Source organism: Nestor notabilis, unplaced genomic scaffold (assembly GCF_000696875.1).
Source record: "Nestor notabilis isolate BGI_N333 unplaced genomic scaffold, ASM69687v1 scaffold29829, whole genome shotgun sequence".
In the NCBI taxonomy this organism is placed as follows: domain Eukaryota; kingdom Metazoa; phylum Chordata; class Aves; order Psittaciformes; family Psittacidae; genus Nestor; species Nestor notabilis.
The window spans coordinates 1,559-18,530 of record NW_009943687.1 but is presented as its reverse complement, the minus strand read 5'-3'; the positions used below and the strand labels follow the sequence as shown (position 1 = coordinate 18,530).

The 16,972-nt window shown below is 36.9% G+C and overlaps 1 protein-coding gene across 1 annotated transcript; it reads left to right on the top strand.

Moving 5' to 3' along the window:
- Positions 1-1,382: 1,382 nt before the first annotated feature.
- Positions 1,383-14,218, top strand: LOC104400532 (chromosome unknown open reading frame, human C7orf60; the record flags this gene model as incomplete). Its single annotated transcript, XM_010022056.1, has 3 exons — positions 1,383-1,596; positions 9,142-9,256; positions 13,399-14,218. Coding segments are annotated over 3 exons (959 nt in total), but the record flags the coding sequence as incomplete, so codon positions are not given.
- Positions 14,219-16,972: the final 2,754 nt, after the last annotated feature.

The following is a 16,972-nucleotide window of genomic DNA, read 5'->3' as shown; positions in this document are numbered from 1 at the left end:
AAGAATTAGTAACCTGGACATGATGTGCTACTGTAATTATAGTAATTACATATTTACTAACTCAAAGTGGTCATTTCTTACCATCTTGGAGTAAAGTGACTTGTATCTGAACGTGTTTGATTGTGTATGTTTACCTTTAAGAAACCCCAATGATTTTTTTTGTTGGTGGTTTTTGTTGGTTTTTTTTTTTCCTTTTTTCCCCCCTTCACATCTTAAATGATGGAGAGGCTGACTGAATATATTTGGCGCTTATAATATCACCAACCTTTAGATAAGGCCTATTTATTCCAAGTCCTTTTCTTTATTTGTGATTTAAATGCAGCATTATACCAACATGTCCTTTCCTGGATCTCTGATGTGAAGTAGTATGTTATCTTGATCCTGCTTTGTGTAAGGTGTTATTAAACTACACTTGAATTTATGTTTTCTGGAATGCTTCTTTTAAAACTTTGCAGCTTTGTCAGAGGAAAATTGAGTAAATTTCAAGAAAGCATCCTAAAAATGGGTTGTTATAAGAACATCATTCAAACAAGTACTATTTCTGTTAAACTTGTTAAATACTTGGCTGGCACATCTAATTAAAAGTACTGCTTTATGCAGGGTGAGTCAGGCTTTTTAATTTCACAGCAACAAATTGTTTCCAATTCTATTTCTATTTTGTGGACAAAATTCAGTTATTCTCAAACATAATGCTTGCTTCTTATACGCTAATGCTGACTACTTGTTGAAGTATGCAGGTGCGGTTTAACTTTTTCTGTAACATTCATTCAATTTAAACTAGTTAATGCTTCTGTTCAAGTCTGACCAGATTATTTTGTTCTGGTTTCTATTAGCAAAATAATTGAGTATGGAGGGGGAAGGTTGGGAATTGAAAACTAAAATAAGTCTTCCACAAAAATACACCTACTGTAGATACCTGTTACTTAAGCAAAAAACACCCCAGGCAAACTCAATTAAAATTAAAAACTGGTGTATGTAAGTTAGCCCATAAGCCTGGATTATGTTTCTTACCCCCCACATTTTGTACCTTGCAAGACACAGGTGTTTCAAAGCCCTGTGTTAGAGGAGCTAGGTAATAACTCTTTGCACCTTAATGGAGAACCGCGGTGCTCAGGTGGCAGCTGAAGTTTACCTTCTGGTAATGTTCTGATAAGGCTTATGCTGTCTTCCTCTAAAAATATATCCAGATAAAACTATTGTGAATCAACTGTGACTTATGGCCTAATTTTTGGAAATAAAACACTACTTGACTTCAAGTGTGTCTTTGGGTGCATCGCATCTGTTCTAAAGCTTATTTACCAAAGTTGTAGTAAAAACCAGATTTGTTTAGAAGCTGACAGCACTTGTGTATCTTAAACGTCTGTGTTGTGTCTTATCTATAGCAACCTGTTCTTCTGGGGAATTTTTCCTTTTGTTTTTCAGTGTATGCCGAGAATATTTTCAGAATGGTGGGAAAAGAAAAGCACTTGAGAAAGATGAAAAAAGAGCACTTCTTGCTTCTAAAACCACTCCAGCTTTAAATGTTCCCCAGGCTCCCAAGATTGAAGATCCCTTGCCAAACTCTGGCTTGACAAATCATGAAGCTGTAACAGAAGAGTAAGTTTTACTTGTTTTCCAGACTGTTTTTCTCCCTCTTTGTGTGATACAACTTACCTGGACATTTTTTTCTCTGTAACATATTAGATCACTCTGATCTATTTTTAATAGTTAAGAAAGGGCATTTTCATGTGAAAATATGCATGTTACAAGAAATATTTATGTTGTAGTATATTTTGGTGGATGCCATAAAAAAAAATTTGCTTGAGAATGACTACTTATCTTCATTTAAGTGTTAGAGCAATTTCACTTTTGCATGTCATTGGTGTGCAATGCAATTTATATAAAACCTTGAGGTGAAATAAGGGAGATGTTAATTAAGTTAGAACCTAATGGCTGTTCAGCACTGTTGAAAAGTCAATTGCTTATGTAAGTACTAAGTGCCAAATGTAAATATCAGAGTACTTAAAACTTTCTCTTCATAAATAATTGCAGAGAAACTCTTCCAATTATACACTTCAAAAGCAATTTTGAATTATAACCCTTAATTTTAAATGTGCTAGCTTTCTGATGGCTGGCTTTGCGGAAGTTGTAGTATCCTTGAGGTATTTTCCTAACAACAGTTTTAATTTTGTTTTTGACCTTCACTCAAATAGGATTTTATTTTTGGCATTCAGGAGTAGCTTTATTATTTCAGTTACAGTCTCACCCTCCGTTTTTCCTACATGGGTCATGTTTGTGGCTATTCCAGGCGTGATGCAGAAAACCTAATAATTTTGCAAGTATAATGGAATAATGAATGCATAAGCGTATTATCATTAAATGTTGCACTTGGGACTTGTTTCATGTTCTTGCAACTGTCTGCAATAGTGGTGGCTCTGTTCTGTGAAGACGTTTTTCTCATTATTGCAGCACGACTTCTGTGATACAGTATTAGTTAGGAAAGGAACGAGTGTGTTACTAATGTTAGGAGCAGATGTGTCAGTCCCTTTGAGCTGATACCTTTTGTGGTTTCTTGTGTGTGTAAAGTAATTTGCAAAAGGCATAAAGATTCCAAATGCTCATGTGGTTGAATAGTTACATGAAAAATTAAAACATTTTCCCTGTTGTTGTCCTATTATAACAAAACAAAACAGATGCTTCTGAAATGAAGGTAGTGGCTTCTCATAAACTAACTTCCTCCACAGACTCCTCTTTTTGCTGCTCATTTTGCAAAGTCAGCCTCAAAATGAATACCTGTTTTTAATGGCAGTTCTCTTTTGCACGAAGGGCTGATGAGATACTAATACCTTATAATATCTCAATAATGCTGGCATTTGTTAACATACAATTTTAGCATTATTGTAAATCACAGTTTGTTAAGACTTGTTTGTTTAAATCAATAGGTTTGATAATCATACACTACTTAAAGTTGATTTGTCTTCCATCGGGAGGCCTTGTCATGATAAAGCATTAGCCCTCTCTTTGCATGTGCTTTGTTGTCATACTTTATAATGGCTGTTGGGGAACTAACTTCACATGAGTTTCTTCTTGCTACCAGTAGTCTGTACACTTACCTTTTGTTCTGACTAGTGTGTATAGAAAGTAGTTAATAGAGAAGTTTTTATTAAATAATTTTAGAAGTACTTGTTAATTGTTAATATAGTGAGTGATTATGGGGTTTTTTCTTTGTTCTAAAACTGTAAAAATCCAAACATCCATAAAGAAATACCTGGCAAAGGCAAGTTTCATAGTACTTACCGGAGTAAGCAACAGATGATAGTAAGGTTTTTAGTAGCTGTACAGGCCTTAAAGCAGGAACACAGCTGTTCTTAGAAGCTGTCCAGAGTCAAAATTCAATTTCTTCTTCTATGACTTAGAAGAAATTACAGAGCTTATTGGAATGAAAATGGATTGTGTATTACACAAAGCATATATTTCTTTCTGAAAAGATTTTCTACTGTGTCTGATCAATCACTGAAGTCAGAACTTCAGTGAGGTCTTTGTACAGGGTTATGGGGGAACTTCTCCCAATACATGCACTTGTTTGTATACTGTCGTTCCATTCTGGTCATATAGCACTATGTTGTCTGTAGGTATGGCTAAGCCTGTGACTTTGTTTTACTCTGGTAAGTGTAAAGACAATAATTTTATTCTTCACATATATAATCCTCTCTCAAGTGGTATTTAAACCAAGTTCCTTCTGTAGGAGCTCTTTCTGAATCTACCTTTACTGGAAAACCATTGTGGAGAGACTGTACCTTACTTGGTAAAAGGAGCAAAGCAGGCTTAAGAGAAAAAATGTTCCATGGGTAGCAGAAAAGATGCTGAGAGATGTGAAGGGAAGTAGGAAGCACTCAGCCAGCTCTTAAAGGTGATGGTAGGAAACACCATAGGAGCCAGAAATGCAAAGTTTACTTCAACTCAGAAAGTCACTCAGCTATTTTGATGAACCCATTTCCAGTTGCTCATGTTGCTCACCTCTTTGCCCCATTAAAAATGGTGAATCACACAGCAATAACTAATGTGAATGGTTATTTTTTACTTTCATCTATATGAAAAGTAATGTATTTTCTGCAGTACTTCCTTCCATCCCAGAATGAGTTCTTAGGTCTCTGACATTACAACTGCACCTGTTGTGAAGCGGGACATCAAAGTGGCTCAGTCTCACAAGATGAAAGTGGTTGTTATCTGCTGTTTAACAGCTCCTCCCTTCAATAAATCAGTCCCCTCTTTGTTCTGTTTTTGAGTATTTTCTCTTCCATCAAATTAAGCGGTCTTGCTTTTTATCCTTAATGGTAAAAATCACAAACTTTTTGTATGGATTCTTCTCAGGACCTGGTTTGATTATCTCTCAAGGTAGAACCTATCATTCCTTCTTGTATAAGTTATCACAGCAAGGTAGAACTTCCCTTTGGATTTGACGCATACCAGTGTTGCCGCTCCAAACCAGATGTATAGCTTTGTTCTGCTCTTCTGACAGCAGCATGAGGCTTCTAAATCTTTTTCCCACATGTCCTTGATAAACTATAGAGCAATTTAAAACTGTAAGCTAGGAGATCAGCACTTGAAGTGATTAATTTCAGAGATAGTGACTTTCCTTATGGTCATACAACTGCTCTATCTGCTTCCAAAATGTCATTTACCTGTACAGCACCTAGTTGAATAATAGGTACATTTTTAAGGGTGCTAATAATAAAGAGCGGTAGTCCATTTAATGAAGTTCTTGAAATAAACAAGTGGGGGATATATTTAAAAAGCACTTATTCCCTGGAAGTGTTCAAAAACTGTGTAGATGAGGCCCTGACATGGTTTAGCGGTGGACATGGCAATCCTGGAGTAAAGGCTGGACTTGATGATCTTAAAGGTCTTTTCCAATCTAGTTGATTCTATGATCCTATTTCTCAGGTTATATACACTTCTTTACCAGTTCCTGATCTTTAACTATTCACATTTTGTTTTTTCTACCTGTACACTAATGTACTGGAGAACTGTGGATCAAGATGTGCCTGGATATTACCTACAGTGGCAAGGTACTTCCCTTGCTTTTAATGTTGCCTTGGCTGAAAATCATTAAGAAACAGGGGATTGAAGGGTGATTATTAATGAATTCACCAAGACACTGTTTCTAACAAAGTGACTGGCTCACTGGATGAGTGATCATCACCTGGATTACAGTTATATTCTTACAGAGGAATCTAAGAGTTGCAGTGCTGAAAAAATACATATCCAAACCAGTGGTCTTCAGACCATTGGAACCAGTGCTCTGTGCTCTCTGTATGTTCAGTGACTGAATCTAAGTGGCTCTGAAGAGCTTCAGAATTATTTCAAGCACCTAACTAGGCTCCTGTTCCTACTGGTAACCGGCAGCCTAAGAATTGCTGCCAAGTGGTTACACCTATGCTCTCAGAGGCAGCAAAACCTCACAAGCATCAGGACGTCAAGACACAAGTGAGCATCTGAATCTTTGCTACTTTTAAGGTTTCAAAGTACATTTACACTGAACTTACATTACAAGACTCCTTGGATGTGACACACCTATCAAAGTAAATTTGTTCTCCATTAGTGTAGAAGAGAGTTTCTGGCTTCTGCTCAGCTTGGAACCCAGAGTTGCAGTTTTCCAGAAGTGTGTCCCAGTGCTGTAGTGATCTGAAGTAGTGTCCCCCTTCACCCAGTCAAAAAATAATAGTGCAGCCAAGGACGCAGGTTTTATAAGAGAGGAAAACAGTAATACATCACAGCGATTTTTCACTTTACTGTAGGTGAAGAGGGCTCTCGTGGACATTAGAGGGTTCTGGGTTGTGCTGCTTAATTTTAATCTCTACAGGTATTTCATAGAATACTTTAAATGGAAAATGTTTTTAAATGGAAATCACTGGAGGCTGTCACTCTCATAGGAAGTTTTCTCTGCACTGTAGAGTCATGTTCCCTCTTTGTGTTTCTTGTGGTCCCATGTGTCTTCTGTTGATTTGCCATTGGACTGTTAACGTAGAAAGCAAGTGTACATACACATACATTTTTGTGTTTGAATGAGAAAGAATTTATCATCAGTGTCTCCATTTGCTGGACAAGGAGATATGCTGGTCCAGGAAACCTCATACTAGCCTTATGTGGAAAAAGACATTGCTAGACTTCAGCCCATGTGTGTGATTTATGGCAACTAGGATCTGAATGGTCCCTGTGCAGCATTCAAATTCCCGTTGTACGGATTACATTGTGATGGGCATCCAAGCTGTGAAAAAATTGTTGCTATCCTCTTCATTCTGAAATCCCACTCAGGACTGAGTGACTTTCAGAGTAGCCTGGTAACATGTGCATTTTAACTTAGGGTTAACTGCTGCATTATTTGCTTTGGTGATGCTGGTATTTTGAGAGAAGTATCCCCTGGATATCTTCTATTCTGTGTATAAGTAAAATCCTTTAACTTGGCATTACTATTCTGCCAAATGCAACAAGAAATCCTCTCTTGCTTCTTCAACTTCCTCTCTGTGGAAGATCACTAGGAGTTTAGGAGCCCAGATCTATTTATGCCGCTTAAAGATACTAGAGAACATTGTATTCCTTACTGTTTTGTTGTTGCTATGAGTACATCCACAGCTTTGCTGGACCTCACTAGCCCTGCAGATCTGTTTCTGAAAGTTTTTGTAGTTATCTGTCTCTCGAGGGCTCAATCTTTCCCCGAAAGTGGTATTTTGGAGATGCCAATTAGAATTGGCTACAGAAACTTGAAACAAAAAGCAGCATTTGCTTGCTGGATAGTTACCATTCTCCTCCCTGTAAGTTCCGTGTGAACGTGGTGAGTTCGTGTTTGTTTGCCTCCGTTAATGGATTTTGGGTATTCTAAGATCTTAGAAATTATGGAAATTTTTAGATGCAGCTCTGTAAATGATCCAATAGAAAGAGCTGGAACTGTTGAGTGCTAGTGGTGCTGTGTTTTTGTTTGGGGTTTTTTTTGTATGTGGATGCACTCATCAAATGGTGTTCTAAAGAACAGACAGATGTACTAGTGGTCTCAAACAGAATCGTTTAAATATTTAATGTTTTGTTGCAGTTGCAAAACAAGAGTAAACGGCAGGGACCTCCAAATTCAGAATGTAAGGAAAATAAAAAAACAACCATAAAGAACAATGAATTTGATTGTAGGATATATTCCACAGCAGAGTCCTAGATATTAGTGATAACTGAATGCAACATTCATATTCTAATTCTTTCTAAGAGGAACACTGTAGCAGATTAGACATACGAAGTGCCAGGATGAAGCAAAACCTTTAAAAGATGACAAGATAGCTGACTGCCAGCACTTCTGTACAGGTGCATTGATCTTACCTGACGCTACGTTATATACATTGGTAACTGCCTTATCATGAAGAAAATGTCCATGGTTGCGAACTTGACCACAAATGTTCCTTTAGGCATTGGTCAAGGAGACTATCCTTTGGAAGGTAAGAATGCTTTCAGAGGCAAGGCAGCAGTCACTAACTGCAAAAGTTGTCAGGCAGCTTTTTTTTTTTTTTTTTTTTTTTTTTTTTTTTAACTATACATTTAACTTGAAAGAGCAGAGATGTCTTTATTTCAGATTGGGTTTGCAGTTGGTCACAGATGTCAGAGCTTCCTAAAAAGGCAAATCCCGCCTCTAGTGTATCTTCTGCTGCTGCTGGAAGCTTCCACCAGGCAGTACAACAATGCCTTCTCTTTGTTTCTTCAGTCTGCTGTTTTCTTGCTGACCTCCCACTCCTCCAGGATTTTTTTTTACCCCCGAAAGTTCTGGAATCTGAAGATGATGGGCCAGTTATTCGGGGGGTGGTGGTGGTGTCTGGTGGTGGTGTTTGGTTTTGGTTTTTTCGTTTTTCTATGATATTTTGGAAGAGTATATATATGCATCTCTGCATTCTGGGGTATATATGTGCATCTCAGTAGTCTGCCAACTGCTTGCCATCAGTCCAAGCAGTAAGTCACAATTTCTCAAGTTAATATCTCCCTGCCTTCCCCCACCTCCTCCTTTAAAAAGAAATAAAGTCATTCACCTTCTTTTGTTTGGTGCATAGTTAAGTATTTAGCATTACAGCCATTGGCCTTCTTATCTCTAATTTCACCTTGAATAGTAGGGTCATCACACAGTGGCAGATAAGGATATAGATTTTTGGCTTACTAAAATGTTCACCAGAATTCTTACAGGATAAACCTTCATTTGTGAGTACTTCAGTAACACTCTGATTAGGACTCTTTCCTAAGCCAGACAGCTGTTTTTGCCTACTTCTAATTAAAAAGCTTTTGGATACTCCAAAAGAAAACTGATTGCATGGCATGGAATAGGTTGAGGGGTTTGTTTGGTTTTTTTTTTTAATTTAGTTGGTTGTTTTTTCCCCAGGTAGTTTTGAGGGAATACTTTCATGTAGATGTTTCAAATAACCTCCCTACAGCTTGACAGCCAGTTTTTAAGTTTGTGGCTCTGCGTGGACTGATGTAACTCTTTTACAGCATCCATCGAAAACAGAATTGCAGTGAACCTCCAGCAGCCATCCATTTAAAAAATAAATTAGCTAACATAATTAAAATCTTTTATTTGCCTTTTTTTTTTTTCCCCAGGGAATAACTAAATGTTTTAAATTTTGAGGTTGTTTTTTGTTTGGTTTGTTTTGTTTACCTTGGAATACCATTATGTGTTTTCTTGCTTTTATTAAACAAATTGTGGCACTTGACTTCAGATGCCCTTTAAAATGGGACTGACAAGTGAGTGTGTCGTAGTGTTTCCAGTTTCTCTTTTAAACTCATGAAATGTCACTTTAACACCAAAAAATACTGCAAAAAGGTAAGTGGGAAACAAAGCAATAGTGAAAGTCTGTCTAGTGGCACACAAGTTACCATTTTAATTTCTTACTTACAAGTACACAAGTTAATAGTATTAGAGCTGCTCTGAACATAATTCTTCCACTTCAAGACCATCTGCTTTACTGGTGGAGCTTGGCTTTTTAGGTATGTCAGCAATTCAAGTAAGGCATTCACTTCTATTAGTCATTACAGTGGTGTTCTGTGAGAAATTTTTTTGCGTTAGTTATCTGAAATTGTAATTCAGAATATAGCTTCAGAAGTAACATTTGATAAAACTGAATTCTTGTTGCTTTTTAGATTGCTCCATTCCTTGGGGAAGATCAGATTACTTGATGTTGGTAGCTGCTTTAATCCATTTCTGAAGTTTGAAGAATTTCTGACAGTTGGCATAGATATTGTTCCAGCTGTTGAGGTATGTAACACGTGCTAAATTTATATTAAATTTGATTCTTAAATATTTCAGAATTCTTCAGAATGACTGTAAAACAAAGTATGTCTAATACTTAAGTATGCATCCTAAATATCTGTGCTTTTAATAGGAACTGTGGCCCTCCTGCTACATCCTTTCTAAGCATAGAATCATAGAATAGTTAGGGTTGGAAAGGACCTTAAGATCATCTAGTTCCAACCCCCCCCTGCCATGAGCAGGGACACCACACACTAAACTCTGTCTCCCAAGGCTCTGTCCAGTCTGGCCTTGAACAGTGCCAGGGTTGGAGCATTCACAACTTCCTTGGGCAACCTATTCCAGTGCCTCACCACCCTCACTGTAAAGAACTTCTTCCTTATATCTAATCTAAACTTCCCCTGTTTAAGTTTAAAGCCATTACCCCTTGCATAGGCTGTAAACTGTAGTTGTGGTTTGGTTTAAAAGTCTGATTTTTTTTCCCAAGTTTTATGCCTTTATAGTGCAGTTGTGAATCTTAAAATTGGAAAATTTTAGTAGCCAGCTTTTAGTAGCATTTAGGATATGTTTTTATATCTTAAAAGGCATAAATAAAAATATGAGGAGGCTTATGCTTAGGCATGAGCCTCTCAAGAAGTTCCATTCACTGACAGAAGGAAATCATCAGTGACTGTATTTGGTGAGTTTTTCTGGGAAGTTTTAGTAACCAGAAGTGCACTGTAAGGGAGCTTTCTGTTTGTTGCTGGAAGCATTATTGAACTAGTGTAATCCTAAGGACAAATCTATTGGCACTTTTGGGGTAAATCGCTTCAGTTTCTCTAGGCAGTAATGTTCTCCAGTGCATTTATTCTGCTATAATCTTACATTCTATATTTTGCTCTTGACCCAACTTATGCGAGTCCTAATAGTGTTTATCAACCAAGCAAAATGACAACGTGGTATGAAAATGAGAAGATAGAAATGAATTTCTGACAGAAAAAACCTTGACCATTGACACTTTGACCACTTACAGTTTAAAATCAGGCTCTATTAAAAACAGTGGCCTAAGTTGACCCTTTTTGGAAGTGGAGAGGTGAGAAATGGACAAATACAATAATGCAGTTAACTAGAAAGTAGCATTCTCTTATTTGCTGCAGTGTGGTGTACATGCTAAATGTGTGGTATTTTGTTGTGGTTACCAGGTGTAGTCCACTGACACCTAATTTATCTTTTTGTGTTTGTGCTTGGAGATAATGAAAGATCTTCTTGGGGGGACATTGGGGGGAATATAATCTGAGTCTGATAGATTGCCTTTTAAAGCAATTCAGTATTTGGTTCATCTAAAACACAAACTTTTGAGTGGGCTCCATCTTGCTTAATTTTAAGAATAGGCACCAGTTGCCCAAACACAATTGCCTTACCACTTTTAAGAGACTGTAGGACACCTGCATTGGGCTGTTGGGCAAGACACAGGATGTGAAGGAGACAGATGCCACTGAAGTGCCAGCCTATGGCATCTAAAATGGTAATACGTGGCAAGTACATTCCCATCTAAGATATACAGATCATGGGTGTCTACATCTGGGGTTTGAAGTTCCAACTACAGTTAGTGGAGATCTATTAAAAAGAGTTGGGTTGAAACCTAAATATCTGCTGTTTCATGATGAGGTGAATTGTGTTCTGACCTCTTTGGCTGTACTGCCTAGCTCACCAGTGACTCTAATGGGAGCCTAGGCACCTGAAGTTAACGTGAGCTGAATCTAAGCATTAATTTTTGGGCATGCATAGTTAATATTTTGCTATGTAGTCTATTGTGCTGTTTTTGTAAGCAAATGACTTTGTTCTCATGAAAATCAATTTAAATGTACACTGACCAAAACCATTACTGGAATAGTACCAGAAAGGTCACTTCTGTGAGGAATATGAGTAATCTAGGCCAGACAAAAGGAAAGGAAACTGAGATAAGGGTAAACAAAACAGGTTTCTTCTTGACCTAGTGTTTTTGTTGGCTATTCCTTCAAACATTCTGCTCATAACACAGATATTTCAGACTGCAATTAGCAGTGGTTATTTTCTTAGAGGAGTTTAATTTGTCTACATTAAAAAAAATCCAAAAACTAAACAAAACAAAAAAAACCCAACAAAAACAAAAAAACAACAACAAAACCAAACCCCACAGCAACAAACAATAATAGAAAAAGAAAAATTGGAATGAAGAGTGAATCTCCACTTTGGGAAAACCCAAATAAAATTTCATACTTTTGCAAAGCGTGCTGGATATGCAGCAGATGTTACATTGGAGTACATGTGGTCTGAGACCAAAAAAGAAAAAAAAAAAAAAAAAGGCTGAAGGGTACTGGAATTAAAAATTATAGTATACAAGTTGGATTGTGTTCTTAGATGTCAGTGGATGCACTGAAATATGGCTGCTGGTTCAGTGTCCAAGAGGTCTTTAACATCAGTTCAAGATTTGTGTATCTCTAGTTTAGCAGCAATCTGGGCTTTAGGTGCATTTTTGTCCTAAAAATGTCTGCAGAGTTGAGAGTCTGCTAGAAGCACATTTTAGTTCTGAATTTGTCTTTAACATAACTTCTACACAACTGCTTTATTTTTTTCACTACTCACAAATACTTGCAGTCTGAATTGTTTTCTAAACTGTGTATGTATAACTGCAAACTTTTAAAGTCTTGCTTCTAAGTGAAGTTAGCATGGTACTTTGAACAATTACTCTTCAAAGCACTTCCTTCTTCTAAAACTTCCTAGAGGATATCATGAAATGACTACTGATAATTTCCTGTTCTGAGTATTACAAGGAAGCAGAATATAGCCCTATAGGTATAATGGTTGCAATTAAAATTTCTTTATTATAGCCACATAATGCAAGTCTTTTTCTTGATTTTTGCATATTGAAGGGCAATATTAAAGCTGCTGAAAAATAAATCACAAATTACATTGACTTTTTCTAATTTACTACGTACTCTGAGAGAATAGGATTTCATATAAACACGAATAACATTCTATTCTACTTGGAAACAATTGTGCGTATCAGTTGCTTTACGAATACCTTTTACAATGGAGATTTTTGAATATTGTTTCATAAAATATGCTGTATTTTTGTGATACAAAAATGCAGATCTAAGTCTACCTGTCAGATATGCTCCACAGAATGTTTTGTGTCTGCATTCATGTTAACTTACCTGTTAAAAGTGTCTGTCATTCACTGCACATTCTCTAGGCATTAATAACAATTTTTGTTGCTATTGTGTCAAAACTTTATATCTTAATACCATTTTTATGAAAGAAGTCAGTCCCAGACTTTGATGAATATAAAGTGTCAAAACTTAAATGTAGTGAATAGCGTACTATTATCCTGGTTCTTTTGAATGCTCTGTGACTAAAGATGTTAAGAACTTACTCATCTCTATGTTGTATTGCGGTGTCATTTCCCATCTCTGACAACTTGAGCACATGAATGATCAACAGATGAATTTATAGCCCTTGCCTTACTTTGATAATTTCCCAAATATGTACTGCTACAGTTTGCATTTACAGTAAGGTTAAAACATGAATGTGTATTACTGCTGCAAAGCAGTTCGTGCACTCTTTCTAATATGTATTGCCTTGCTGTAGCTTCTTTCTTTCTGTACCAGTAACAAATGACACTTTTTTCCCAAGTGACCAAACTACTGAGTTTATTAGATTCTTTTCAGAAAACTGGTGGAAATACTGAGGTATCAGATTTACTTTCTAAATACTAATTTCAGGTTTATAAGAACCTGTAAAAGGCTTACAGCATCTGGAGAAACAAAAGTAATGTTGGCTTATCTGACTTCTTAAATCATTTGTCAGATAGTTGTTTTGATACTTTGTTCTACTTGAGCTAAATTTCTATTTTATTATTTTAATTAACTGCTCTCAGTTATCAAATCTTTAGAAAATTACTGCACATAAAATTTTGCTTTGCAATTGTGAAAGCTAGCAATATATATTAAATTGATATTTTACATCGTTTCATTTAACAGCAAGAGGAATATTCAAAAGGCTTGACATTTCCTCAAGGGAATGGAGAGGTTATAATTGATTTTTTTTTTTTTTTTTTTCTGTGGATCTGGATTGTATTTGCTCTTTAAACTAACCTTGATGTTTGTTTGGTTTTCTTATTCCACCAGAGCGTATACAAATGTGACTTCTTAAATCTTCAAATTCAGCAACCACTCCAACTGGCACAAGATGCTATAGATGCCTTTCTTAAGCAACTGAAAAACCCTATTGATTCTCTACCTGGAGAACTGTTCCATGTTGTTGTTTTCTCACTCCTCCTTTCTTACTTTCCATCACCCTATCAACGATGGATATGCTGCAAGAAGGCACATGAACTTCTCGTATTAAATGGCTTACTGCTTGTAATAACTCCTGATTCATCTCATCAGAATCGCCGGGCTATGATGATGAAAAGCTGGAAAATTGCCATAGAGTCCTTGGGTTTTAAACGCTTCAAGTATTCCAAGTTTTCTCACATGCACCTGATGGCATTTAGGAAGACCTCTCTGCAAACAACAAGTGACTTAGTTAGCAGGAACTACCCAGGAATGTTGTATATTCCACAGGATTTCAACAGTATAGAGGAGGAGGAGTATTCCAACACTTCCTGCTATGTTCGATCAGATACAGAAGATGAACAACTAGCTTACGGTTTTATGGAGCTACCTGATGCTCCTTATGACTCAGACTCTGGAGAAAGCCAGTCTAGTTCGATTCCTTTCTACGAGCTAGAAGATCCTATATTGCTTCTAAGTTAATGTAGTTGTGGAAAGGCCCTCTCAGTCAAACTCTTGCTTAACTAATTTTGCTATACTAACATGGGCTCAACACACAAAAATGGTTTGCATAAAGAAAATGCAAAGGTTTACAGAGTTTGCTATTTTTTTCTACTTTTGAATTTTAAAATTTATTCTTGTATGAAAGTGAAAAAACTACAAGTTTTATGCACATGACTGTCGTGGTTTAAGCCCAACCGGTAACTCAGAACCACGCAGCCGCTCGCTCACTCCCCCCTCTTCCTTCCTCCCCCCGGTCCCGGAGGGATGCGGAGGAGAATCGGAGGAATTTAACTCCCACGGGTTGAGATAACAGCAGTCCAGTAACTAAGGTATAATACAAATCACTATTGCTACCAATAATAATGATAAGAGGAATAACAAGGGGAGAGGACACAAACCACTCACCACCCACTGACCAATACCCAGCCCAACCCGAGCAGCGATCTGGGCCTTCCGGGTAACTCCCCCCAGTTTCTATACTGGCCATGACGTGCTGTGGTATGGAATACCCCTTTGGCCAGTTTGGGTCAGGCGTCCTGTCTCTTCTTCCTCCTGGCTTCCTCTCCTCCCTGGCAGAGCATGAGACTGAGAAAGTCCTTGGTTGGAGTAAACATTACTTAGCAACAACTAAAAACATAGGTGTTATCAGCGTTGTTCCCAGACTGAAAGTCAAAAACACAGCACTGCACCAGCTACTAAGAAGGAGAAAAAATGACTGCTGTAGCTGAACCCAGGACAATGACTCATGTCATAGCATAAATTGCTGTTACTTTCTTTAGATGTGTATCACTAATTATTTTCGAGAAAGGTACCATTCTTTTCTTTAGTGCTGTGAAGTGTGAATTCTATTTAATTTGTTAAACGTTGTTTCAATATTTTAACCCAATGTGGTTGAGCTTAAGGCACTGGAGTTGGTGGGCTTCTGAGAAGTGTATGTAGGAAGAAATAATTAGCACTTTAACTAAATGTGCAGATAGGTTAAGACACTTGGTTACACGTGTCCCTTTGTAATTATGGAACAAAACCTTCTTCCAAGATTTGTTTCACTCTGGATAAGCCAGAGCTGGAGAAACTATAATGCTTGCACATTTAATTTTGTTTACTGCAGCCCTTTTGAGATAAAGCCAAATTGAGGTAACACCCAAATACTGGAACATATTCATCCATAGTTATACACACAGTGTAATCTTGTTGCATAAATAGCAGTTAGACATGAGATTCCTGAAGAGGTTATCCCCCCCAAAAGGAGTATGGTACCTCTAGGAAATTATGTTTCACTTGAAAGCTGGAACATGGTTTTGCAATTTTATGAGCGTACAAGCACTGACATATATTAGTATTTTTCCCCAATTCTCTTCAAACTGTTTTTTTGAGGGACAGGGTGGGTTTTGCCATGTTTTAAAGTAAATTATTCACGCATTTTAAAAACAAACAACTCCTTATTTAATTATCCTTATTTGTAGATCTCCCAAGTTACACAGTAACTACAGACCAATTTTGTAAAAAGGAACATAATTATACAGGTTTTTGAAGGATACACGTATTTGCACCAAGTTGTGTATTCAGACCACACAAGTGAAGTTAACATAACTTGTTTGCTTATTTGGACTCCAAAATCTTCTATTTAGCTAAATAAAACCATAGCTGTCTGAAAACTGGTCCTCGCTGTAAGGAGATGGAACAGAAGTGGTTTACATCTATTAAGTTTTTTAACTTGGGTAATAACTCTGTGAGGTTTTGCAAGAAGAAACAGCTCTGCTCAGTGGTAAAACAAGGGGATTCAGTATTAGTTTAGCTTAGCTTTCCCTCCATCTAAAGATAATGGCCAGAATTTTCAGATTTGAATGTTAGGCTGTTAAATCTGTATCTAAGTGCCTAATAATAAATAAATGATTTGAACTAGGTGCCACGTCGGGGTTTTAGACTGACTTCTGCAAAATGGTAGAAAATACTAAGAGTTTCACGGGTGGTTGTGGTGAAATATGCCTCACACCGTATTAACCTACCGTGTTGTACCTATCATACAGAGGTTACAGGATAAACTGAAGTTGTGGTGTGGAATTTACAGTGGTAGCTACAAAAATGAAACTTAGTCCTTCCACTGAAATTTTGCACTGAAAGTGTCACGGTTTGACCTACCTGTTTTTTCTTTTAGACTGCTTCCTGCACAGAGTTATCCCCTGCTGGTCCAGCTTATACTCAAAATGGGATCTGGACTGTAATGCTTTATTCTTTAACATATGCTTTTTGTGTTTCTCCTTAAATTTAAAGCATCCCCTAATACCTGATTCAGATTTGTTACTCAGTCTGAATGATATCCTTATATACAAACCAAACAATTATATTCTGATGTATTAAAAAGAAAAAAGTTTTGACATACAAGTATTAAGGTTGACCTCTTTTGATGATTTCTTTACAGAGAATACTTCTCTAATGAAATGGACAATGGCTTCAAAATTGGCTCCAAGTCAGTATTTGCATCCAATGCTTTACCACTTCACTTGTCGTTCAAAGCCTTTCTTCTTCCCAGTTAACCACTGGCTTCAGCAGTGCTCCTGTTAAAGCTAAAATACTGGTGCTATAAATTCAGCTGTTTATGGAAACTTAATCTGTGCATACTTCAAAATGTACCTAACATTTTAACTGATACTCCTTTTAAAAACAAGTTATATACCAGCTAACATGTATGTTGGCATTGATTAGATTTTGTGAGTCATACAAAAAAGTACTTCAGTCCAAGATCTATCCCCTCCAAACAGTTTAAAATATTAACATAAAAAAAATAAGCCTTTTTGACAGGTTGGTGACACCATAGTATTTGTGGTTTAGGGACCTGAAGTTCGTAATAGCTTGGTTTTCTTGCTGCTCATTCTAAATACCTGAAGTGGGGGTTTTGTTTAGTTTGGGGTTTTTTGGTTTTATT